Raw genomic sequence first — 24881 nt, forward strand, 5'->3', positions numbered from 1 at the left:
GTGCAATCTGCAAACACCCCAAATAATGAAACATATGCAACCTGTATCACTAAAGACAATACCATACAACCAATCCATGCAGCACGTGGAGGCTTATTGAGCGGAATTGTGGTGCTTTGCTAAGCAACTGGAAAGGAAACTGAAGTCTGCGCAATAGTTCATGAAACAAACTTGGCTAGGTGATATTGTCGTTCAAATTAAAAAAAAAGGAACTTCGACTGATCATGTAACATGATCTGAAAGCAGGTGAACCACCAGAGCAACACGGCGGCTACAGAGAGATGGGTTTAGAAAAAGGGAAGGCCATAACTTTATGGAGGGAATAAAATGGGGGCAAAGAGTGGACTCTGGCAGTTCAAGACAGAAGCAGATGGAGGTCAGTGGGAGAGCCTTTCATTTTATAGCACACTTGTTCTTAGTCAGATATGCAGAATTTCTAAATTTTTTACATTTTCTTTGCTGTTGCTTAACATCAAATTTACGTTGCTGTTGCTGCACATGCATACAGCCTTGAACAAGCCCACATCAATATCATTGCTTTACTCAGGAAGAAGTTAAAAACAGCCATACCTCACGTACGAATCACTCTACCAGGGCTGCGGGTCAAGATGTCTTTCGGCACGGGCATTTTGAAAGGAGATTGCTATGAATGCGTGATATTGTCTGCCTTTTGGGACGTAGTTTGTTTGTTGTCACTGCAGTAGTTTATGAGCATATTAAGTCCAAAAATCACAAGAATGGTTTGTGCCGCGCTGAGCAGTATCCGGCAGTGGTGATGAGGCACAGTGGCAGCTTCCGTTTGTGTTCTTAGCTGGTACCCAATTATAGTCTCTTTTCCGAAGATGCCTACTGTGAGATGTGTTTATATTGTGAAATGATCACCTTTTCCACTTTGAACAAATGCTTAAATTTTGTAAAAGACAAACAACAATGCAACAGCATATGAAAAGTAGTCGGGCATTCTGTTTATCTGCTGCTAAACTGTGACCGGACCAGTGGTGGCTTCAAAGTGCGGTGGTTGTGCATGTGCAGCCGCAACCCGCTTTCCTTTAATGGTCCCGTTTCCCTTTCCTGGTTACCTCCAATTTTCTTTTGGCATTGTGTGATTGTCACAATTTCAGTACCCAACGCGTTCCATGAAATAGAGATCTAAGGCTTTTGCCTTAAAAGCAAGAAAACTGAATATTTGTAGTTCTCAAACCCCAGTATGCAGACCTGGCACATTATTTTTACATTATGAAGCAGAGTAGCCAAGCAATTTTCGCCTATGGTGTATAGACTGATTTTGTGCAAGGCATGTCTGTTACTACAGGGTATCAATCCTTTTATTGACAAATTGTAGAAAAAATCATTCTGGGAGACCCGAAGATATCTTACTCTAAAGTTGGCTACTCTTTCTAAGCCAAATGTTGTTTGCCAACTGCTAAGGCCCCTGTTGTCTACCTAAGAGCTGCATTGCAAGTAGTGCGTGTGTGTGTGTGTGTTTTTCTGCGAGAGTTGAGTCATGCAAATCAGTTGTAATGTAAAATCTCAAGGGTAGGCAGGCAGGTGAAATTGTTATTTGGTGTGTTAAACCCGAAATTAGACTGCTTATCCTTCTGGTTTATCAACCATTCTCTGGTGCTCTCTTCATGTGGCACCCAAATTGGGCTTTCCGTTAAAGCTACTCAGGACCATAGCCAGATTTTTTTAGGGTAGGGTATAGATTTTGGTAAGGGGGTAGCTTTCCCGAAACCAACAGAAAATATTTAGGGAGTGGTTCAAACCTGCAAACCCCTCCCCACCTCCCCTCTGGCTACCACCCTGTAGCAACTGCAATTAATTCAGAGTTCAGCTGGCCATCATCTGACGTGAAACTCTTCTTCTTTAGCAGCTGACCATGGCCACGGTGACTGCGACACACTGGGCCATCTTTGGATGCGCAGAAAAATGGACCAATATATTTGTACACTTTAATAACGAAATATATCTGTTTAATGGTTACCTGTGTTACCAGGAAACTTTTCTTTGAGATTTATGGGCCGATCAAGATTCATCACAGTTAGGCAATGGCAGGGCATTATTTTGTAGTACCAGGGTCCTTTCACCGGACTGTGGTTCCCAAGAAAGACACGGCGTCCCTGGAAAACCTCACCTTTAATGGAAGTCCCGTTACCCCATGGTCCGATCATCAGCAGGTCACGCTGTGCACGCCTACTCCCGCACTGTTGGCCATGTTCTAATCCAGGTCATGTTGTGCCACATCTTCATCTTCCCCTGGGACATATCCTTTGGGATTGACCACCGCCACCGTTGCCCGGTTACCACAATTTGAAACGACGCGCAAGGAGCAGTATAACGGGTGAGCAGTTGTAAACAATCAAATTACATAGGCAAAGTTACACATGCCGTGATCCCCGGCTAGTCATCATTTGTCTGGCTGCAGTGCACAATAAATGTCTTCCCATTTCTGACCATTTTGGTGTTGCCGTGTCACTTACTCAGCAAGTTTGACAGGGTCATGTGAAGTGACAAAATGAGGCATAATACAGTAAGGGATACAACAGGAGTTGCAAGTGATTTGTTTTCATCATGTTACTATTAGTAGACTACCTATAACAAAGCTAACTTTTCAGTTCTTATAAGGTTTTACTGTAAATGCCACGAAAACGTAAATCCCAGGTACTCAAAGGGGTCATGCAGAAAAAACGAATGTTTGGTTGATTGGAAGAACTGCCTCATTAGTATGACACTGGCACGCATTATGGGAAGCAGTGCAACTGGCTGAGGCCAACAAAAGCAAACGCAAGTCAGGCAGGGCTTATGAGCTTGAAAAACAACGTTTTTTTTTCATTTTATAATAGTAAGAATTGGGTGAAAATGGAACTTGAAAAAACTACGTAAACTAAACAGAAGTACCAGTGCGCACTGTGTACAGTGCACACTATGCTTATTAGAGCTGCTCAGCAGTATGGCGCTTTGGAGTTGTCTCACAACACTGGCCGATTGGCGTAAGTGACATTGTCTTACATGACCCTATTTCTCGAGCATACCATATATTTCACGAAACGATTACTACATGCTGTAACAGAGACAAGCCAGAAATACAAGCCAGGTGCAAATGCACACAAAAACAAAGTGAGTATGGACAGTGGGCCTGAGTAGTATTCATGTGCTATCTAGAGGACGGGCGAAGAAATAAAATTATAAGGCATTTTTTTTTTGCAACAGGGCATAGATGAGGGAGTTGGAGTAGATAACGACAAAAGTAATTGAACATAAAAATGTTCACTTCACAGATGAAGTCCAAGAGGGAATGATGATGAGGAGCAAGTATCTATGTAGTGTATGCAGTTGCGTCGCCTACGCGGAGGCCTGTCACCGCAAGACGTTGCATCCTTGTCGGATGCAAGGCGAGGTTTCCCCATCTGCTGCAGCCCTAGTTAACGTGCTCAACATTCATTTTAAATACCTGCCCTGGATACATCATTGCCGACATCACAAGAGACACTATTTAGCGAGAGGATTGAAACTTTGGATTAATTGTGTAAACTCATAATGAATAAAGCATTATTCGCCGCTTGGCAAGCAGTAGGGACACTATAAAACACCCAATGCTGTGAGTGAAACTGGTATTTGGTCCTAATGCCACCTTTAAGGTGAATAAAAGGTTTGCTCTGCAACAGGATTTGTAGCAACTGCGAAACTTAGCAAAGAACTGTAATGTTGTGGCACAGAAGATGAGACAAACCATGGTCGAAGGGTATAAGCGATCGATTTACATCATTTACAAAATGGCCATGAGAGAGTCAGTGCTGGTTTCGCCCCCACAAAGCTTCTCTCTTGTCATTGTCATCAATAGCCAGCCATGGGAATTGTACAATACGCCCCGTGACAGAATTGCACCAGAAAAAATCAAGGAATGGTCAGAGTTACACATTAAAGGCAAACGGTACTCACTTTTCAGCTCGGCCAGATTTATCAATTTCTAGTAAGTGCCATCAAATCAGCTGGGACACTAGTGGTGGCCCCGTGGAACGCGTCGTTCGTCAGTCAGAAGAAAGCTCCGCGTCAGACCACGCTACACCTGCCAGCGCATCACAAACAGCAATGACGCGCCTGTTATGCTCAGGCCGACGGGGGCTTCTTCCTCCAGCTAGCCACGCAACTGGAGAACCAGTCGAGCTCTGCTGTATACACTTCATCTATTTGCTGCCCCATGCGCACACAGCAATTGCGCGCAGGCTCGCTCCCAAGCTCCCGACCATCCGGCCGCTCGCTGGACAGGCGCAACATCACTCCAATGGCTGCACTCTTCTCGAATTTGGTTTCGAAATCGTCGACTTTCACTGACTGCTTGCGGCTTCCACGCAAGTATTTAATCTGTTGTATTTTCATCTGGCTTTCTTTTTTAGGAGACCATACAGAAATATTGTTTTCAAGAGGTTGAAATTAAAAGTGCAGTTGGCCTTTAAGAAAAAATGAATTTGGTCAGGGTAGTTTGCAAATTTTAACACTGAATAATTAGTGTTCACTGTATTGCTAAGTTCCAGGCACATTTGCAGCATTTTTGAAAACATTTCCTAAAGTAGGGGAAGGGGAAACAGAAAACGAAGCAGTGGGTGGTTTCCTGTCCCATAGGTAGGCTGCGTGCATTCACAGCTGTACTGCCCTGGGGGATCAACTCACTGTCTGAGCAAGTTGCTATGCAAGCCCTTTCACTGCTCGGAGGAGGGGGAGAGAGGTTGGGAGTTTGTGGGAGAGCCATGCCAGGTGGGGTGAAGTGTGAGGGGGTTATTGAGGCAGTAGCAGCAATTGTGTTAGATGAAATCCTGTGAAGTTTGCCCAAAGGTTGTGATAGTGAGCGTGAGCTTAACGATCGTTTTATATGCACCCATCTGCAATGAAAAAAGAGTGGGGGTATGGGGGAGAGAGGTGGGAGGCCCGGCAGAGGTAAATATTCTTAGCTTTGAGAGAAGTTACAGGATGGGACAGTCTTGAAGCAGGGTGTAAATGCCTTGAACGCAAGGTCACAGGTAGTAGCACGTGCAACATTATTCCAATGAAGAGATGCATGGGCAGGGACAATGACTGTCTAGGGCCACTGAAAGAAAATGGTCGCTGTGAAAGTCCCAAGGAAAAGCACCCGAATGCTGCCTGCAAGTTTGTGAGTACGCAAATACAGGAGGAAGAGCCAATGCAATGGCTGCTGCTTCGGCTGGGTCTCGAAGATGTTGAGGAATCCAGAAATAGAAGAGTTACACCACTGGAATGAATGCCTTTTCCACGTTACACCAGAGACATGCAGAACAGCCCTGAATATGTGACTAAGTTGCAAAAAAAGCAGTAATTGTGAATTGTTTTTTTGATCACGCACGGCATGGACGCAAGTGCCGCCTTTCGGCGTTCACCCCTCCTGGCTACCTGGCTCTGGCTCCCCCGATGCCTCGCTCTGCGGAAGTATTCGTCAACAAAGCTAGATCCAACGCAGCTATCACACCCCACATTACTAGAAAATGGATTTACACAACGGGGTCTCAACCTCCTTAGTGTCCCCATTGCCGGGTGACCGTATTCGCAACCCTTGACCACCTAATCTGGCGCTGATCCGCGTTTTCACTGTACCGGTCTATCCTCACCAATGCTATGCCTGGTGATGCCTCAGAAGATGATCCTCCATTTGAAGATCCAAATTTTATCACAGCCCTTCGGCTGTTCGCCATAGAGAGTGGTCTTTCAAGATTAGTGTAGACTGGGGCCTACACCGGTCGTGAAAATCCCCTAATGGTAGATCTTCCCCTTTGCCTGACCTGCGTGGTGTGAAGGGATCCCGTGTGCCGTCTTCATGGACGCATCATCTTTTCAAATGGGCTACTACTCCCTTCCCCTCCTTCTCCTAACCCCTATTTTAGCCGCATGGCCTTTCCTCGACCAATAAAGGACTAATAACAACCACGAAAGTTAAATTTAAACCAGGACAAAATTTTACTATTCGTGCACATAAAAGCCTGCAAGAATTTGCAAATAAGTTTTGTCAGATGTCTTAGCATTTCAATATGAATTCGGTCTGGTCCTGCAGCCCGACTGTTACCCTGAGCAATAGCAAGCTTTAGTTCAACCATGGAGAAGGGCGCAATATAGGCTTCTTCATTATGCAAGTTTATCTCAATTATTCTTTTTTCAGCCCGCTCTTTATACCTGAGGAATGCTTCAGAGTACTGGGCTGAACTCGACACTTTGGCAAAATGTTCAGCTAGAATGTTTGTCTGCTCGGCAAGGCCTTCCTTACCATCAAAAAGTGGCATTGTAAATGCACCCACTTTCCTGGCCCTATCCCAGGCCGCTTTTGCGCTTCCGTTACTACTTATTGAACTTACAAAGTCATGCCATGAAGCCGTTTTCGACAGCCGTCTCGTCTTGCGTGCCTCTGCTCTGAGTCGTTTGAAGTTTATTAGACATTTGGCCGTGGGGTGGCGTCTGAAACTGGACCATGCGCAGTTTTGCTTCCTACGGGCATCCCTGCAATGAGAGTTCCACCACTGGTTTGCCTTTCTGGGGAGTGTCCCGGAGGACTCGGGAATAGACACTTTCGCAGCTTCCAAGATTAGCGAAGTTATTAGGCTGCATAGCTTTATCTGCACTCAAGTCCTGTTTTTCCTGCAATTTAATTTAACATGTTTGTTCAAACAGAGACCAGTTTGCCTCCTCCAACTTCCACATTTTGTTGTGCTCTGGTAGCATGCGTACCGCTGGTTTTGAGTCCAGAAAAACTAGGTAGTTGTCACTCCCGAGAGGATTTTGAAGTGTTGACCAAGTGAAAAAGTCACTTAGGGATGGCGTTGCAAGAGAGATGTCGATGCATGATTCGGTACGGGTCGATGAGCAGATGTAAGTGGGACTCCCATTTTTTAATAAATGCAAAGAAGTTACCGACACTACAGCCTCGATAAGTCGGTCTCGTGTGTCACTTCTAGCACTTCCCCAAAGTATATTTTGCGCATTGAGATCCCCCAGCAACCGGAAATGCTCAGGCAACTCATCTATGTCTGAACAGATCATTCTGGGTCACGGAAACGGTTGGTGGAATATACAGGGAGCAAATCTTGAGGGCTATTCCAATGTGTGTTCGTATGGATACTGCCTCCAAAGTGGTTTGAAACTTCAGTTGGTTTGTAGGGTTCGACTGGGCAGTGACGACTGCCGCTCATCAAGAAATTACTAGTGAATGTGTCCTGTCTTTGCGGTAAAGATTGTATTTTCTTAATGAATTGTTGTGCATAGAACATAAATGAGTTTCCTGAAGACAGATAATAGATGGTTGGGACAATTCATGAATGTCATCTATGTTGCTCAATAACCCACGACAGTTGCACCGTATGATTCGCAACATACCGGTCTTTTTGGGTTTGCTCTCCTGTACTCAAGGAGGTGTTCGTGAGGTCACGTCCGTCTCCTCCTCTGACTGGTTTTCCACTGTCTCCTGTTGGACGCCCAGGCTTTCCGCGGCCCTTCGGTACCCTTCGAGGGTCGGGGGGTTCCCTTGGCCGTTGCCGTGCAGGAGCCGCCCCTGCAGCAGTGCTGCCTCCCGACGGCACCTTCTTCTGGGGCGTGTCGATCGTCCCTCGAGAAGAGGGAGTCGACCGTGCAGCCGGGGCATACCCCACTGAGCTACTTTTTGCCCCGAAGCCTCCACCACCCTATCAACAGCTGGTATACCGGTTTCTGGCCCGCCTTGTTTAGAGGGCTGCGGGATGGAGCCCGCAGTCAACCCAGTCAACTCTGAGCAATCAACTCTGTCTACTTGTGTGGGTCGAGTCAGTACCGAGCGTTGGAGCAGCCCAGCCTTTGAGACAGGTGGGGGCTGTACCGCTGACACCAGGTCCCTGAGCTCGGTGTGCATGTCTAGAGGCACCAGAGATGGCGCCGGCCCCCGCCGCACCACCTCCGCAAAAGTTCCTTTGTGCTGGAAACTTAGCCTTCTCTTAGCCTCAGAATGAGAGAGATTCTGTGTCGTCGTGATGGCCATTACTTCTTTCTGATTCTTCCATACCGGACATTATCTGGACTACGCACCGTGGTTGCCAGAACAGTTAACGCAGTGGGGTACTTTTTTGCATCTTCCGGATCCAGACCCGTGACCAAATTGTTGGCACTGAAAGTAGCGCGTTGGGTTTGGAATGTAGGGCCGCACTTTGCAACGCAGACACGCTGCATTTACTGAGTCTGGTGGCGTAGTAAAATGGAATGTTAAGACAACATGTTTGGTCTTAATTTCTTCTTCATTTTTCCTGATCAGTATTGTGCGTGCTGAAACCACAGCTTGTTGTGAAAGTTAGTTTTCTATCTCCGCGTCGGAGCAGCGAAATAGCTCGGACTCCCAGACCACGCCTTTAGAGAAGTTTAGTGAGCGGTGCGTATTCACTGTCCTGTTCGTGTCGTCGATTTTTGTGAGTTCCATTATTTTTGCGCTCTGTTCTCTGGTGGCACTGGCACTTCTACCAGTACATCTCTATTGAGGAGTTTCCTGGCGTTGTAGTTTGCCCCACTATTTGATTGAGGGTCTTGGCAATTGCAAAGGGAGACTTAGTCTGCATTGGCTCCTTTACTCCTTGAACGACAAAGAATCGAAGTTGTCGCTGTTTTTTTTTGCGGCATGTACTGAGAAATGACTTCGGTCCGGGCCCTTTTCAGAGACAGATCAAGAGGTGTCTTACTTTTAGCCATAAATGTAGCTGCTGTTTCGGTGGCCACGCTGGCCGCCCACAACGGAGCACAACCAGGGGAGCGTGCAGGTAGTCAGGCTAGCCATACGTGGCCACTATAATTTCTTGTAAAATAGTCTAGGTAGGCCATTTTGCACAAAGTTAACGCTTGCCGCCTGAAGGTAAAAGGGAAAAAACAGGAAAAGAGTAGGTGTTAGGACAGGCATCAAAAGATGACAGGACAGAAAAAGAGAGAGTGAGTGAGATAGAAAAAGGTGACTTGCTGCTTTCACCAGGGCGGGTCAATCCTGGCGTACCGTCTGCAGGACGCAGGGCCAAAGTGGCTTGTTGCCGCCACCAGGGGCCGTAAAGGTCCAAAACAACCCTGGCTTCGTAGCTACCCGTGCGTCGTAGCTACCCGTGCGCTGCATCGCGCTCAACAGTAACGGCGGCAGGGCGTGTACACGTGATAACGGCGTGTAGGGTGCGTGGAAAGTTCGCGCGCTTGTGTACGGAAGTGTGCGCATGCGCGTCTCTCCCCCGTACTCCTCTCCCTCGAACGCGGGCGGTGTGTATATAAGCAGCGGAGCGCGCGTTCGGAATTCAGTCAAGGGCGTCTTTGCTTGGCTTTCGCTTGACTTGACGCTTTGCTTTACTCGAGTAAATGCGATGGAAAGAACGTCTTCACCAGTTACGCACTCGCACGACCGCTCCTCAAAGACCCCTTGACAGAGCACTTTAGCGACCACAAAGCAGTCATCCTATCCGTCCAATACAACGACGCAACCAAGCAATAAAGACATACTTTAACTTTACACTCCTTGCCTTCGCTTCTCCTTCATTCAATAAACAAGAATAATAAAGACGAAATAACAATTAGGCATTCCCAAACATACCCAATAACGCAACATTCACGTGATACCCCACCACTCTGCGACGCATTTACTCGAGTTCCCCCGTGGGAAGATGCGGGCGGGTTTTTTTCTTGGTCCCTGCTGCAGGCACTACTGAACATGGTAGCTGAGGTTTTCATTGGAGCAATGCAGCTGCACTCGGTCCATGACCACAATAACGGTCGCATCAAATGGAAGCAGCATCACTGTATGGGCAGCAATTAAAGAAATAAATCTGCCCCACATTTTATAATCAACACATTCTATGTCATTTGCTGAAATTTATTTTTTCCTTAAAAGCATGAATGGATCTCTTAAAAGGTTATATATTCTGAACTTGGCTGTAGGAAAAGCTCGGCTATACCCATTATAGCGCTGGAAGAGAGTTGCAACACCACAATAAATACCCTGCTGTAGGGAAACGGCCAGACGGGTAAGTTGCACTGCTAAAGTTAAACTGTGGCTGCGGAGCTATGGTTTGGCAGTTGGACGCATGGCAAGTATCAGTAGCCGTCGTCGGCGAGAGTTGAACTGCCGTGGGTTGTAGAAAGTTCAACTGCCGTCGGACATTAATAAAACGGTAGAACAGCGGCGAAGTCTCGCCGCCGAAAGGTGGTTACATGCCTCTTGGCGATGTGTTGGTCAAAGGTGAGCAGCTCTTTAGCTTACACCAGGAAACTTTAAAGGGGCACTGACGCCAAAATTTTGCATCTTGTTTTTTTTTTGTTGCGATAAGTAGCTAGTGGCCTACTTATAACCTGTAGAAACCTTATTCTCTTCAGCGTGCGACACGAATGTTTAATTAGAGGCATTTTCAATGCAGCCAGTCGCAGTTTCGGTTTCAGTGAGTGCCGCGAAACGATGGATTTTGTGGATTTTGTGTGAACAAAGAGGACCACGTGACCGTCGAAAGGATATCACAGAGCAGAGCCGCCGTAGCACTGTCGAATCCTCATCGACGGCAGTTTCTGCGAATGCCCCCACGTACTGATCTCGTGAGGCGCTAAATAAAAAGCGACCGTGGATGTGACGCAGGCGCTGCGAGTGCAAATTCTACCGCGGCTAAAGAATGACGCGCGACGCTCGAGACCGTGGGGGCAAGACGCGCGCTGAGAGCAGCCGGCCGGTCTGCCTACAGGTCCACCTACAGATGTGTTCGGCTTAGCACTGCGGCGGGTATTCGAGTGCCGCTCTCGTAAGCGGTGTAGATGACAATTTTTAATGCAACCCGCCATCGCATCATTAACTCCTTTCTCATCTAAGCCACCATGGTCGGGACTTGGGAACAATTTCGTGCAGCAGTAGCAAGCTATCACTCGAGCTACATGCGCCGGCCTGGGCCACTTCGCGGCCGTGGCCGCCGCCTGCACAGCGACTGTGCGGCTAGCACTGATCAGTGGGCTTTTCGTGCCTCCGGCGCGTTTTCGCATCCGGTGGTAATAAACAGTAATAGAAACAGTGTGCCTGGAATCGCTGTAGAACTTTGGTCGCGGCCAGGTGCCCGATGAGCTGACGAAATCACGGCGCCTCCGCCGCCAACAATTGGGTCGTTCGTTCTCGAGAGCAGAAGCTCAGCCCTCCGGCCCTCCGATTAAAGCGGCGAGCCGGGCAAGCCGGCGAAAAACGCCGGAAGTGCGGAAGCGGCAAACTCAAACTCGTAACGTGTTTGGATGTTGCTTATTTACACAATATCCTCGGGATGTCGATTGCGCGTGGTCCTCTGCTGGCTGCTCGGTTGCGTTTCGCACACTTTAAAATTGATTTTAAATATGTTCTAGGCTGTATTCGCCGCTGATATTTTGCAGATGATGTAAATGTGTTCCCACCAATCTATCTCCGATGTTCTCTTGCCTTCAAAATTTTGTGTCAGTGCCCCTTTAAGCACACAGTCAAGGCCAACTTTTTTTTTGGTTATGAGTTTTACACTCTGATGATTGATGACCCAACAGAACTCACCTGGCCAGAGATGGACAGCTCATTTGAGCCCAACATGCGTGTGCTTTTGGGATAAGACCTTTCTTGTAGAGCACACTTCAAGTTTACTGATTGGGCAAGAGGTAAAAATTGTAGGACGCTCACACTAACGTGTAACATTTGACAGTAGCGAAGCTGTACGCAACCTTTACAACCATCACTATGGTTAAGTACAGCATTGCTACTTATTTGCACCTTCTTTGATGTAGTAACAAGCTTGACTTTATCACTTTTGCTATAAGTGTGAGCGTCCTTCTTTTTTCCCAGTGATAAATATTGGACAATACCTTGGAGAGACATACACTATGGCGGGCCGTTCTCCTTTCGAGCAAGTGTTGAAAAGATTACGGCGAGTGCTGGGAGGCTTTTTGACAAATCTTTGCAAAATATCCCTACGTAGGTACGCTTGGCACGCAAGCGTGTGACGGGCACACTGGGCGGTTACCGCTAGGCACTCACAGACGAGCGCTCGTCATTTTTTGTTTAGTAAAACCTTCCAGCATTCGCGGCAATGTCGCCAATCTCCCTAAGTGGGTAGGCTCAGCTTGACAAGCATTTGCCTGTAAAGTTCGGCAGTCGCCGCGAGGCACGCACAAACGGGAGCTGGGCATTTTCTTCGTTTCGTTAGTTGCTGGGCGCTCGCCGCGACGCCCGCGCTTACGTGCGCGCACTTTGGAGTTTCTTCTTATTTCTCACTGCGGCACCCAAGGATTGCAATTTTCTCAACAGCTTAACTGTGAATAATTTGGCGTATTCATTTTTTTAAGTGGACAAACTTTACCGTCCTCGTTGCTCGGGTGCTGCACGCGGTAGATCTTCTCCCCTCCTTTCGCATACACCTGAGGTAAATCCTCCTGTGCACTTGGTAAAAACTTTTCAGATGCCGTGAACAAAATTTTGCCGAACCACCGCAAGCAGACATCGAAGTGCAATGAAGGCGTGATCAATGCACGTGCGAGAAGTTGAAAAAAACTTGAATGTAAAACAGAAAGTGCTAGAAATAAACGTTCGTAATCACTTGCTTTAACTATAATAACTATAATTACTTGCTTTATAGTGCTGCTAGGCTCATTTAAAAGACGATCTGTTAGAAAGTAACTGAAGCGTTTGTTGTTTACAAAAAGCCAGTGAGGTGGTGCTAGGTGGTCAGTACTTTTTTTTTTGCTATGTTTGCGTACTTAAAGGTGTTGTGCCACCAAATTTTAGGTCTGTATAAAGCCTGCTTTAGGCTTCCTCTGCATGCAAGGACCCTCAACACGAAGTGCTGGGTTCAACAAGCACTTATAATATATTTTAATTCGCTTCTAAAAATTACCTAAATGCTCTTCTGGAAATCGGGACCTATCGCTAGTGCCACTAACCATGACGTCAGTGAATTGCCAGCGCAAGAGGTTTGTGACGTCATACCACGCTAGCGACTCGAGCGACGTCAACGTGAACTCCAGTTACCACAGTTTGTTTGGGCGCTTGGTGGCTTCGTCGTATCAGCGAGGGAGTGCGACCGATGCTCGAGCTTCTACTGCTGCGTCACGAAGCACCATGCCTGGTTACTGTTGTGTGATGTACTACTGTCCAAGCAAATTCGGGGACCCTGTGAGCTTCCACAAGTTCCCCCGAGACGAAGCCCAGAGGAACGTTTGTGTGGAGTTTGTCAGGGCTACCGGGAGGCACTACTGGACGCCAGGGAAGTCGAGCGTGCTTTGCTCGCTCCACTTTACCTTGGACGCGTACGAGTGCCCGTATGCGGCGAGCTTCGACATACCAAAAAAACGCTCGCTACTGTCCGGTGCCGTGCCGACCGTGTACCCAGTTGCTGCACGCAGACTGTTGCGGCCTGAGAGCGGCGCAACTTCGCCGAAGCGTCAGGTGTGTATTACGTCCGGCAAATAGCCTTAGGCAAGTTTGTTGACAGTGGAAGTGATGCTCGCGTATTTGATGGTTTCCGCAGTGTCTCACTGAAGTTGGTACTGTTGACACTGAAGTTGGCACCGTTGATGTCCATCCCTGCGGAGAGATTGTCATGGAAGAAACATCTTCCAGCACAGGCACGTATATGCCTTTCGCTGATCGGCTCCGCTGTAAGCCCCCATCGCACTGCTCTGCGCGCAGTGCCGAAAGTTGAAATTCTGCTGTTAGGCTGATGCCTAAAATCTTTTCGGTTGTTTTATGTCGTAAATGAGCAAGTAGAGGGGAAGTATATTCGTAATTATGTATGCGTACTCGAATAGCTAACATTGTATTGGCAACTACGCCACATACTATTGATTAAACTTTGCTTCAAGACTCAGCTCTGATCATCTATTAATGCAGCACTTGGCCATCACTCCGACTCACCACCACGCGAAGCCACACCAGGAATTTCGCGCACTACATGCGACGCCCAGGCTCAGTGCACTGTGCAAGTGTCACTGAAGCCAACACAGGCTCGTCCGAAAATGAGAAGCATCGGCGTGCAGACAGCAAGTTGGAACCGGTCACTCGGTGCGTATGGATCGAGAAAATACATCTAACCTTTACTGAAAGTATGTGAGGAGCATGTGGGCACAACCGTGCGCATGTTTGTCAATGGTGATATTTACTACATTGGGATATCGGGAATTAGCACATCTATGTGCAGTTTAGCCTGAGTAAGAGCTTGTAGCTGCCTCGCAGCTACCTTTTAATTATTACCTTTTTAATTTCAGTTCTCCTGAGCTAAAGAAATCGTGTATATGCGTCTCTGTTCTTTTTTTTTCAGCTCCTCCTCTAAAGTATCACTTTTTATTTGCAAGTGTGGAAGAAGCAACAATGTTGTGTTATGCACTTCACTCATAAGCTTGAATACATGCCTGTTGATAGCACCCTTAACGTCGCTTTCCACCACAGAATGTCAGACCGAGTGTGATTTTGCGGACATTGTGCTCCCGGATGACGAACAGCCGAGGTGCTCCACACCACTAACACCAGAGCCACCAGAACTGTCTATGACATTTGAAGACGACCCAATAGATACTACACATGAGCCATCTGTTGAGGACTCTTTGCCTTAAGTGCTCCTGATGGCTCAGAGGAAATTTTTCTTTTTATGTGTGTCATACAGATTGTAGGCTTGTTGAGAAATACAGGTGCACAGAGCATAATAGGTGTTTTAAAATAGTGATGTTGGCAAGCGTGCTATGGCAAGTGTACCAGTGGCTTTGAGAGCAGTGATAGAGACTGGTGAGTGCAGAGGTGGCATGCTTAGTACAAGATCAATGAATGAGTTTGTCGCGATTGTTTCAAAAGCATGGATGCAGCCTGTCAACACACATGAATACAAGAGAAATATAAAGAATAAGCTTAGAAATGTTGATCAAGACCACAGAAACTTGAGTAGCCACTTTTTTTTCTTTGTTGCTGAAGAGAAATACATCTGTATGGTTTATTTATTGAGTTTCAAAAATAACTTGGATTACTGAGCCCTTACAAATCTTTTCAGACCATCTCTGTGAGCAGAGTCATGAACAGCCGCCGAGCGGTAGTCTGGTGGCAGGATTCGATTCCCCGCCGCGGCGGCCGCTTTTCTGATGGAGGCGAAAAGCAAAAACTCCCGTGTGTACGAAATTTCGGCGCACGTTAAAGATCCCCAGGTGGTCAAAATTAATCCGGAGCCCTCCACTACGGCGCGCCTCATCGCCTGCGTTGCGTCGGCGCGTTAAACACTACAATAAATCAAAATCACTCTGGTCGCACGAGTGCCGCAGGAAGAATTATGACGTCGTGAATACTTGTTGTACCAACTCAAAGGCTCAGCTTGAGTAGTGGAAGAGGTTCGGTCTCCCCTTACGACCACCTAACATTGTGTCGATATTACGAGGTTCAGATCAGTGTGCTGCATCCTCACGCGGCTTCAATGTATTGATATAACTTACTAGAGGTGTGCACGGGCTCGGGCGTACCCGAAAGCCCGTGCCCGGCCCGTGGGCCCGGCTCGGGCCACCTGACTTACTTTTAACCCGGGCCCGGGGCGGTATCGGGCCGAAATGTAAATGCTCCGGAGGGGACGGGTTGTCCTGGCGGCCCGGGCTGGCCCGGCACAGTGAAGCAATTCTTAAGTTTTCTATGATATCACAGAAACTACATGTTGCTGACGCGGTAAAAGCACGGGTCAGGTTTCTTTTTACATCCCACGGGACTTAGCGTTATGCCCTGAGGCACAGGTGGGCGTATGGCAAGCCGGTAAGTGTGAGAGATCTGCAATTGCATGTCTTGGGATGAACTTAGCAACACGTGCGGCTCAGCGACACACCGCCTAGGGAAGTATAACGAATGACAATTCAGCGTGACTAGTTTCCACCTCTAAGTTCGGGCGAAAACAAATTTTCAAGATGGAACACTTTAAACTGCAAACACTGCTCTCCACTCCATCTGTTTTCTGTAGCAGTGCCCTATTCAGAGTTCGTTTCCTTCTCTGAGCCAACAAAAGTGAAGCTATGAAACACTGAGGTGACAGTGCAAGTTGAGGTAGTTTTCACTTCCAAACGTGCCCTAATCAGGCGCGGGCCCCCGCGTTATTTGGGTTCGAAACACGCGGCCGTGCCGGGCCATAAGGTTAAGGTCTAGGGCTGGGCCTGCCCAATGGCCTTCGTCTCGTCGGGCCGGGCCTACTGCGATAACCACCGGGCCCGGGCTGGGCTTGGGCCCAAATATTCGGCATGGGCACAGCTCTATAACTTACCTTTCAAGCTACATTCGCTCCTTAAATTTATTAGGCAATAAATGGATGTCCACAGCAACCGATTCCGCATGCTATCTCTTGAGCAAAAGTTTCTGTCAGCGCCCCTTTAAAAGAGTGTTGCAGTGTTGCCATATGAAGGAAGAGTGCAAAGGCATTTGCACAGAAACAGTGCAGTTGTGTGAAACAGGACATACATTTTTTTACAGTGCTCCCATTGACCCGTGCTCTCGCAACTTCATAGTCTATGAAGACAACCTCCTGCAATTCATGAAGTTTTGCAGGAAATGCCACCTCCCTGCAGAGTCATCGGTGGAGGTATGAAAATCATTTTTGTTCCATGTTGCTAGCACATATTCCCGGATTGGGTTATTATTGAGGGGTGTCTGAAGGCACACCACGTTTCTGCCGTCATTTTTTTTGCCATACTTCCCACAAAGGTAAAGAGAGAGAAGAGAGAAATCAACTTTATTGCGATATGTAGTTAGGAGGGGGCGGTGACCAGTAGTTACAGTTTGCCGGTGACCAAGGCAGCCCATTCCGTCAGACTTGTTTGCATCTGCGGGTCGGAGCTACGCAGCGCTGCCTCCCATTGCTTGGTGGTACGGATTAATGGAAAAGGGTCGTTGTTGCATGCCCACATGGTATGGATGATGGTGTCTTTCAAGCCACATGCGGGGCAGTTGGGGGACTGATACAGTGTGGGATGAATTAGGTGCAGTTTGGCGCGACAGGGCAAAGTGTTTGTTTCAATGAGGCGCCATAAGCGTTCTTCAGAGTGAGAGAGGGTAGAATGAGCCGGCGGGAATATGCGACAGGCGAGGCGGTAATGCTCAGTTATTTCCCTATAGCTCAGCAAGCTGTCCATGCCCACATGGACAGCTTGCTAGGGCGTTAGTGCTAGGGCGATTGCCGCTTCCTCCGCCGTTGCCGGATGACAGGTGCGTATTGTGAGGGGTGGGTAGTTAGGGCTGAATATGGCTGTGACAGCGTACGCGTCGTTATGTCTATAGTCTGCTGCGTCTACGTAGAGGGTGCTCGGCTTAATGGGATTTCTCAGTCAAGGCCCGTGCTCGCTGTTCCCTGCGTGTTTTGTTGTGCATTGGGTGCATATTGCGTGGGAGAGGGCGGATGATCGGGCTTTGTGTAAGGGTACGAGGCTTGGGCCTGCTCGGACAGTGAGTTCTCGAGCTGCTTTGTTGGCTGCCTCGTTGCCCCCCAGCCCTGCATGGGCAGGAGTACAGATCAGCTCCACAGAGTCGGTAGGGGGATTTTGAACAAGAATTTGAAGCGCCTGAGGAGATATGGTACCTCTGGCAAAGTTTTGAATGGCCGTTTTCGAATCAGAGACGATAATTGTAGGGGTTGGCTGTGGCGTTAGTGCTAGGGCGATTGCCGCTTGCTCCGCCGTTGCCGGATGACAGGTGCGTATTGTGAGGGAGGTGAGGGGTGGGGAGTTAGGGCTGAATATGGCTGTGACAGCGTACGCGTCGTGATGTCTATAATCTGCTGCGTCTACGTAGAGGGTGCTCGGCTTAATGGGATTTCTCAGTCAAGGCCCGTGCTCGCTGTTCCCTGCGTGTTTTGTTGTGCACTGGGTGCATATTGCGTGGGAGAGGGCGGATGATCGGGCTTTGTGTAAGGGTACGAGGCTTGGGCCTGCTCGGACAGTGAGTTCTCGAGCTGCTTTGTTGGCTGCCTCGTTGCCCCCCAGCCCTGCGTGGGCAGGAGTACAGATCAGCTCCACGGGGTCGGTAGGGGGATTTTGAACAAGAATGTGGAGCGCCTGAGGAGATATGGTACCTCTGGCAAAGTTTCGAATGGCCGTTTTTGAATCAGAGACGATAATTATGGGGGTTGGCTGTGGCGTTAGTGCTAGGGCGATTGCCGCTTCCTCCGCCGTTGCCGGATGACAGGTGCGTATTGTGAGGGAGGTGAGGGGTGGGGAGTTAGGGCTGAATATGGCTGTGACAGCGTACGCGTCGTGATGTCTATAGTCTGCTGCGTCTACGTAGAGGGGGCTCGGCTTAATGGGATTTCTCAGTCAAGGCCCGTGCTGGCTGTTCCCTGCGTGTTTTGTTGTGCACTGGGTCCATATTGCGTGGGAGAGGGCGGATGCAGAGGTGCGCATGAATGCTTGGAGGAATGGGGACTTTCGTATCAGTGATTAGCGGAGCTCGCAGATTTAATCTATGCATGATCTGTCGACCAGTGGATGTTGTCGATAGGCGCTTACGTTGATTGAGTTGATGGGCCTCGATTATTTCTTCTGCAGTGTTGTAAACGCTAGCGGTTCTAATCTGGCAGTGGGAGTACTGTGGGGTAACTGCAATGCCGTCTTGTATATCCGGCGAATGAGACAAAGGTAAAGATTTGGCTGTGTTGAAACTAAGAAGCAGACGCGGGTTACAGGACACCATTTTATTTACTATCTTCGAATGGCTAACGCTATTCGATTGACGAAAAATATGTCCCGAGCTTTGCTGCTCGTGCGGTGGCTGCTCGTCTTTGCTTCACTGTTGTCTTCCCACCAACTACATCACAATTTGTGACAGTCTGCTGGGGGGCCACGTGCCTTGTTTGGGTATTCATGTTGAGCAAGCTTGCAGCTGTTAGTAAGTGCTGTTACCTCTCCTTTCCCTGTCTCAGTTCGCGCTTCCAATTTCAAACATGCATATGCATTGACTACCTCATCTGTCCGTCTTACTCCGCAGAGAACTTGAACCTACTGAGTCAGTCAGAGACTACTTTTGGAAGGAGGAGCCTATGGTGACATTCAATGAATGAAGTGAATGTAATGAGCTTAGTCGCACTGGCCCTGCTAAGTTTCTTTCGGAGCCTCTATGAGGGTGTGCGGCCGTTCTCACAGTGAAGCTGTTATAGGCTTACTTTTCCCGATTTTTGTGTCTGCAACACAAGAGCGGGGATCTTTTTTTTTGCCTTTGCGAAAGGCCTTCATCAAAGCAATTCAGTTTGCATGTGAGGGGAAGTTTTCAGCAAAAATATTTGTCATGTAATGTGCAAAATGCTTTGCGAATTGAAAATTATGTTCTATAACACAGATGCTTCGCTAGGAATTGAAAGAATGGCCGTAGGAATTTAAAAGGTAAAAGTGGTCACTTGCCACGATTTTTGAGGATTTCTGAAGAGCATACGTGAAAGCTTCATCACAAGGTACCGAATTACCTTTCTTGCATGCTGTAGCAGCATAACAATAGCTGTACTGCTACATTTCGCCACATGAAGGGTACTATTTGGGTGTGTTCTCTTCCTTTTGCAGGTTTTTGGCTCTCTTTCTGTGGTGACGTCAACATGCCAAGACGGCCACATCTTGAGCTGGCACACGCAGCCAAAGAAGAAGCGTTTTGCCATGGTCAACGTCGCTTTGGCTGCTGCAATTTTGTTCACGGGCTCCAGTCCACGCAAGTGCTGCGGCTGTTCCAGAGTGCTGGCATCGCGTGCTTCAGCAGGCGAACGTACAACCGGCTCCAGAAGGATATTTTGATTCCAGCCGTGCACAAGGTGAGCATGATGTGTCTTATTGTTTGTGTCGGCCATTTAGTCCTAAATACCAGGATGGGTATTTAGAACTATTAAGAATATCCGTAGTGTTTTCTTCGACGCCCAGTCCTCTGAATATGGATCATCATATGTGGCACTGAATTGCCAATTAGTGCAGTTGCATTGCTAAAAGCATTGCTTCAATCTTCTCATTGTCTTTTTGCAACATTTTGCCTTATTTCTAGGCCTAGAGCACTCCATATATATTTTTATATTTACCTTTCATTTCAGCTCTGGCAACAAGAACAAAATTATTTGTACCAGCAACTAAGCAGCACCAGTGCCATGCTCTCCGGCGACAGCCGTGCTGATTCGCCTGGCTACAGCGCCAAGTTCGGCACTTACACCTTTCTGTACATGTCACTCAACCGTATAATTGATGTGCAGCTTGTGCAGGTGAAAATTTTGTTTTAACTTGTAGAATATACAGTAGACGCTCGATAAACGGAACTTCAAGGGACTGGAAAAATTAGTTGCGTTTAACAGGAGTTCCGTTTACTGAGAGAGATGTTCTAAGGTGCAAATTTATGTGCGTACACACTTCTAAGGGCATTTCATGGAACTCTAACCACTAGAAAGTGAGTGTAGCTGATAGTTTTCAGAAAGAAAGAAAACTACAAGAAGCGTAGGCACAGCATTCACAAAGTTGATTTGGCAACAATGAGTTGCTGTGCACTACAAAATGCGTCAATTATTTTTGTTTGAGTCCTTGCAACTGCATCTTCACAAAGGCTAGAGGCCTCAACTTCGCGAGTGCTCATGAGCCACCGAATTTAGAAGGCGGCAATGTGGTAATGAAGGACGAATAGCACAACGATGGCACGAACGAGGTGACAGGAGGTGAGCCCTGTAGCCTCGGTGTTTAAAATCGAGACCGAACGACTGGAACAAGAAGTGCGATGTTGCATTCATTGCGCTAACACGGCTAACCACTTATGAGACGAGGCTTAAGAAGCCAACGGCTAAAAAAGCATGGAGGAAGAAAAAAAACAACGAAACAGCTGGATCCGTAAAAAGCTGATTTTCATGCCAGTGGATTTCACAAGAAGTTCCATTTCTGATTTCGTTTACAGGGTGTCGCGGAAATTTTTGTTCCGATTACCCAGAGTTTTTTTTTGTTATCTGAATACAAAACCAACCAAATTCCAGGCACTGTTCCGTTTAAGCGGCAATTCCGTTTAAGCGATTACCGTTTATCGAGATTCTACTGTATTGTTAGCAGATTAAATAAACCCTTGTCTACCTCACCTGCCTTTGCAGTGTAATGAAGTTGGCAGCAGTTGCGCGATGGAGCTGGAAGGATTGAAGAGGGCCCTAAAAGGCCTCGAGGAGAAGGAAGTCTGTGTGCTTGAGCTTGTGACCGACAGGCAGACCCAGGTGCTCAAATACATGGCACAACACCGACCTGACATTCCGGACTACATTGATGCTTGGCATGTTGCCAAAGGTTAGTACCTCAATTATTTTAGTGTATATTTCGTCTGAGTATTGTGGGAAATGTTTCTACCATACTTAGACATACTAATGTTGTTCAGAGTACCTCTTATATAGCAAGTGAGTACATCAGAGCGGCACGTTAGCAGAGTAGGGACCACTTTTAGCCTAAGTGCTGCCCTGTCACCATTGTGTTTTATTTATGGCTACTTTCCTGTAAGCTTCCCCAATGGCAACATTACTGCTAAAGAGTACCCTAGTTGTATGATTACAGCGCACCCCCAACTTCCACGACCACAAAAAAAAAAACACAAACCTTATTCCAAGGCATATGTGGCTTGCGTCACCCAAACAAAATAAAGACTGGACGATTTTGCTTTCAACTGTGAACAATCTTATTATTAGGCCTGTAATTCGTTCATTTGCGATCTCGGCTTACGTTCACTTTCAAGCCCAATCATCTCATCCATGGTACTGTCAATTGTGCTTGAAATGCAACGTTTCAAAACAATTACACCATTTTCTTGTGGGGAACCCTGAGAAGATGCGAAGCATCATGGGGGTTCCGTGTGGTTCTATTGTGTTGTTTCATTTATCGGAGCACGAATGGGAACATAATGTGCACCCCCATGATGCTTCACATCTACGCTGACGAGATTGTTGGTGCCGGTCAAACTCATCATACAACGACGTAGCAGAACTGGCGCAGGCGATCCCTCCAAGAAGACTGAAAGGGCGCGCTGCGCGCACCTGCTTTATTCGCTGGCGAGAAAGGGAGGGCGAGGGAGGGCACGTGTAGCGTGCACCTGCTTATCCGCTTGCGAAGAGAGCGAGAGAGGGAGAGGGAGGAGCAAGAGGAATAAACGTCCCTATAAAGCAGTTCACCTTGGGGAAGATTCCCTTCAGACCGTCCGGCTTCTTGAGCCCTCTTCACGAGCCAAAGCTGGTCATCAGGGTCCGAGCTGGACAGTGCTCTCTCCCAGTAGGGAGGTGAAGGGCAGGGGGGGGGGAGGTTCGGGTTCTTCTCGCAGCCCCACACATAAAGCGTGCCCGGAGCCTCACAGAAGCGGCATTGCGAGGAGTAGAGAGTGGGGGCCAGAGGGGCACGTGCAGCGTGCACCTGCAGTATTGTTGGCGAGGGGAGAGTGAGAGAGGAGGAGAGGCGCTGCGGATGGAGCACGCAGGAGTGACATACCCCCGATCAAGAAATGCTTCACATCTTAAACATTACCGCTATAATAGAACGTTGGGCAAGTTAGTGTGCATTCATTTTTGAAGAACCAGTGCGCGATAAAGATTAGGTTGTAAGTGCAGCGCTGTTTGTTTTCCCATTCTCAGTTACCATCAGTTACCACCATAGCTGATGGAATCCCAAATTTCTTCCGCGAGCTTGTGCTGCCCACCTTGGTTTTGTTTTCTTTGTCAATCCTCACCAGTCGCGAACACAAGTCACGGCCCAACCGCATGTACGCGATTTTGTATGTGAAAGTGACTACAGCGACGAATCGCTAGGGAATTCACTTAGTTCTGCATTGCAAAATGGAGCAATCTGTGACGCAACGTTGTGTTTTGTCACTCATGCGTGCGGTTCAGCCTTCACGGTTGCATGCTCCACTCATCTTCTCCTTCAGTCGACTACATAAAACAGTGGCTTTCATATGAGCTAAAGACCATGTATGCGACAAAAATTGGTGCTCCACCCCTTTAATTTGATTATGGCCAAACCCGATGGTTATGCAACTCCGCCAATTGTGGCAAGACCGAGCAGTTACATGGTTGCCTACTTTCTTCTCTTGTTTTGTCTAGGGCTTAAGAAGAAACTGCAGGCTGTCTCCCGGTCACGAGGCTGTGGTCTCATTGAAAAGTGGATTCCATCCATAATCAACCATTTCTACTTCTCTGTAAGAATTGCTGCAAGGAGAGTGACGACTGCGGAGGAACGAGGAGAGCTTGCGATAGTCATCTGGCTATCCATGCTCAACCATGTCCAAGACAAGCACTGCGGACACAGCGAGCAGTATGGCAACTGCGAGCATTGCGACCTTCTACCTAGAAAGTGGATTTTTTCAGGTACTTTTTATACTGCGTACTAACTTGCCATTTGTCAATGAATATCCTTCCATATTTCTGTGCTAGAAGAATAGGTATTAGCAATCACTAATGCAATACTGACACCTGATGATGGAAATAGCGTTTGGTTGATGTATTTCAACTAATAGTGGTGTAAACTTGCTCACTGCCATACTGTTAATTATTTATGGTTCTAAAATGCAAAATACTTCTTGAGTTTGTGTTGTATCCTTAAATGTTTTGTGACCAGGTACTGACGCCTTTGACAAGCTACGTGGTGCAGTCGACAACCATCGCCTGCTTGTGGACATCAAGCAGGTGTCGCCATTGTGCCAGACGTCAAGCTTCGAGTCCTTTCATTCGGTTGTGAATCGTTTTGCTCCAAAGAGCTTCACATTTTCCTTTCAAGGAATGTTGGCAAGGTATGAATCCAAATCAATTTCCTTACATACCTGAAGTGTACATTAGTCATGGTTCATACAGGTCCTTGAAAACCTTGAAATTGAAATATAAAAGCCCGCAATTTTTTTCCTTATTTAAAACCCTTGATTTTTAAAGGGGACAAAGAGGAGATTTAATTATGTGACTGGATTTTCCTGGCTTATGTCAGTGCGGCCCTGCACACTCCTCACCCGAAACGGGCTTTTTCACTATAAAGCCAGCTTGGGTGTGCAGTAGTGCTGCTTTATACAGCTTTTACAATGTAAAGTGAGCTTGTGAGAACAGGTGTGCTGCTTTATGCTATGAATCGTGCAGAACGAAATCACTGCTTTGGATGAGGTAGAAATTAGCATTGGTCCCGTTCCAATTTTTCATTCTGCTTTCTGCACTGCCTCGTCCTGTTGTACATCTTACATATCTTCCCGCTGCTGTGCTCCGCCATAGCTTTGCCCCACTATGTTCGAAAACGAATGGTGCTGACACTCCTGGGTGAAATAAAAATGAGCACAGATAAGCGAAACTCTGAATGTGAGAACACGGTGCGTCTAGCTCCTAATCTTTACGGTAATATTTTATTTTGACGGGTATGATGGTGGGCAGAGCCAGTAGGCTCCTTATTCCCTCTCCCCTCAATGAGCGCAGAAATTGGGAGATGAGAATGGCGGGGGGTATTAAGTTATCTTCTTCGCTACCCGAGACTGTGTATTAAGGCATTCGCAAAGCTTTGAAAAGTTCAAGGTGGCATGGCTTTTGTAAAGTTCCCTCATTGTTTCTGGGGGCGGGGGTAAACTTGTCTACTTCCAAGGGTGTAGCTGTTCCAGAAGATTTTTCGTGATGTCATTTTTTGAGATGTAAAGAAGCAGATGTTTAGCGTGCGAAAACAGTAGTGAAATGTAAGCAGACGTGCTTTCTTGCACCCTTGACAATGCCTAGGCAGGGCCTAGAATATCCCTGAATATCCTTGGTAAAGGTGTCATAGAGATGGTGCTTTGCAGCACTAACAGCTAACATGCAGAAGTCGGCAAAACAATTTATGACTACTCAGCGTCACTGAATTTTTTTTTTCTGACTAGGCACTTTCCTCAACCAATTACCCATGTTTAGCTTAGCTGGTCTCACTCGGGCAGAGACTCG

At 47.4% G+C, this 24881-nt stretch overlaps 1 protein-coding gene across 1 annotated transcript; it reads left to right on the forward strand.

Moving 5' to 3' along the window:
- The first annotated feature begins 13087 nt into the window (after positions 1-13087).
- On the forward strand, positions 13088-21254 carry LOC144160713 (uncharacterized). Its single transcript, XM_077691910.1, has 4 exons — positions 13088-13414; positions 19522-19620; positions 19686-19763; positions 21063-21254. The coding sequence occupies exons 1-4, from the start codon at positions 13088-13090 to the stop codon at positions 21252-21254; spliced, it is 696 nt and encodes a 231-aa protein (XP_077548036.1).
- The last annotated feature ends 3627 nt before the right edge of the window (positions 21255-24881 follow it).

The sequence above is a fragment of the Haemaphysalis longicornis genome, unplaced genomic scaffold (genome assembly GCF_048455015.1).
Source record: "Haemaphysalis longicornis isolate Haplotype H1 unplaced genomic scaffold, Haemaphysalis longicornis Haplotype H1 scaffold_11, whole genome shotgun sequence".
NCBI classification, from domain to species: domain Eukaryota; kingdom Metazoa; phylum Arthropoda; class Arachnida; order Ixodida; family Ixodidae; genus Haemaphysalis; species Haemaphysalis longicornis.

What these genes read in the sequence shown, in the direction of transcription:
- LOC144160713 (XM_077691910.1), top strand. Translation starts at nt 13,088, where the DNA reads ATGCCTGGTTACTGTTGTGTGATGTACTACTGTCCAAGCAAATTCGGG. An exon ending in AGCGTTTTGCCATGGTCAAC is followed by an intron (nt 19,621 to 19,685) that starts GTCGCTTTGGCT and finishes CGGCTGTTCCAG; the next exon opens with AGTGCTGGCATCGCGTGCTT. An exon ending in TGATTCCAGCCGTGCACAAG is followed by an intron (nt 19,764 to 21,062) that starts GTGAGCATGATG and finishes CTGCCTTTGCAG; the next exon opens with TGTAATGAAGTTGGCAGCAG.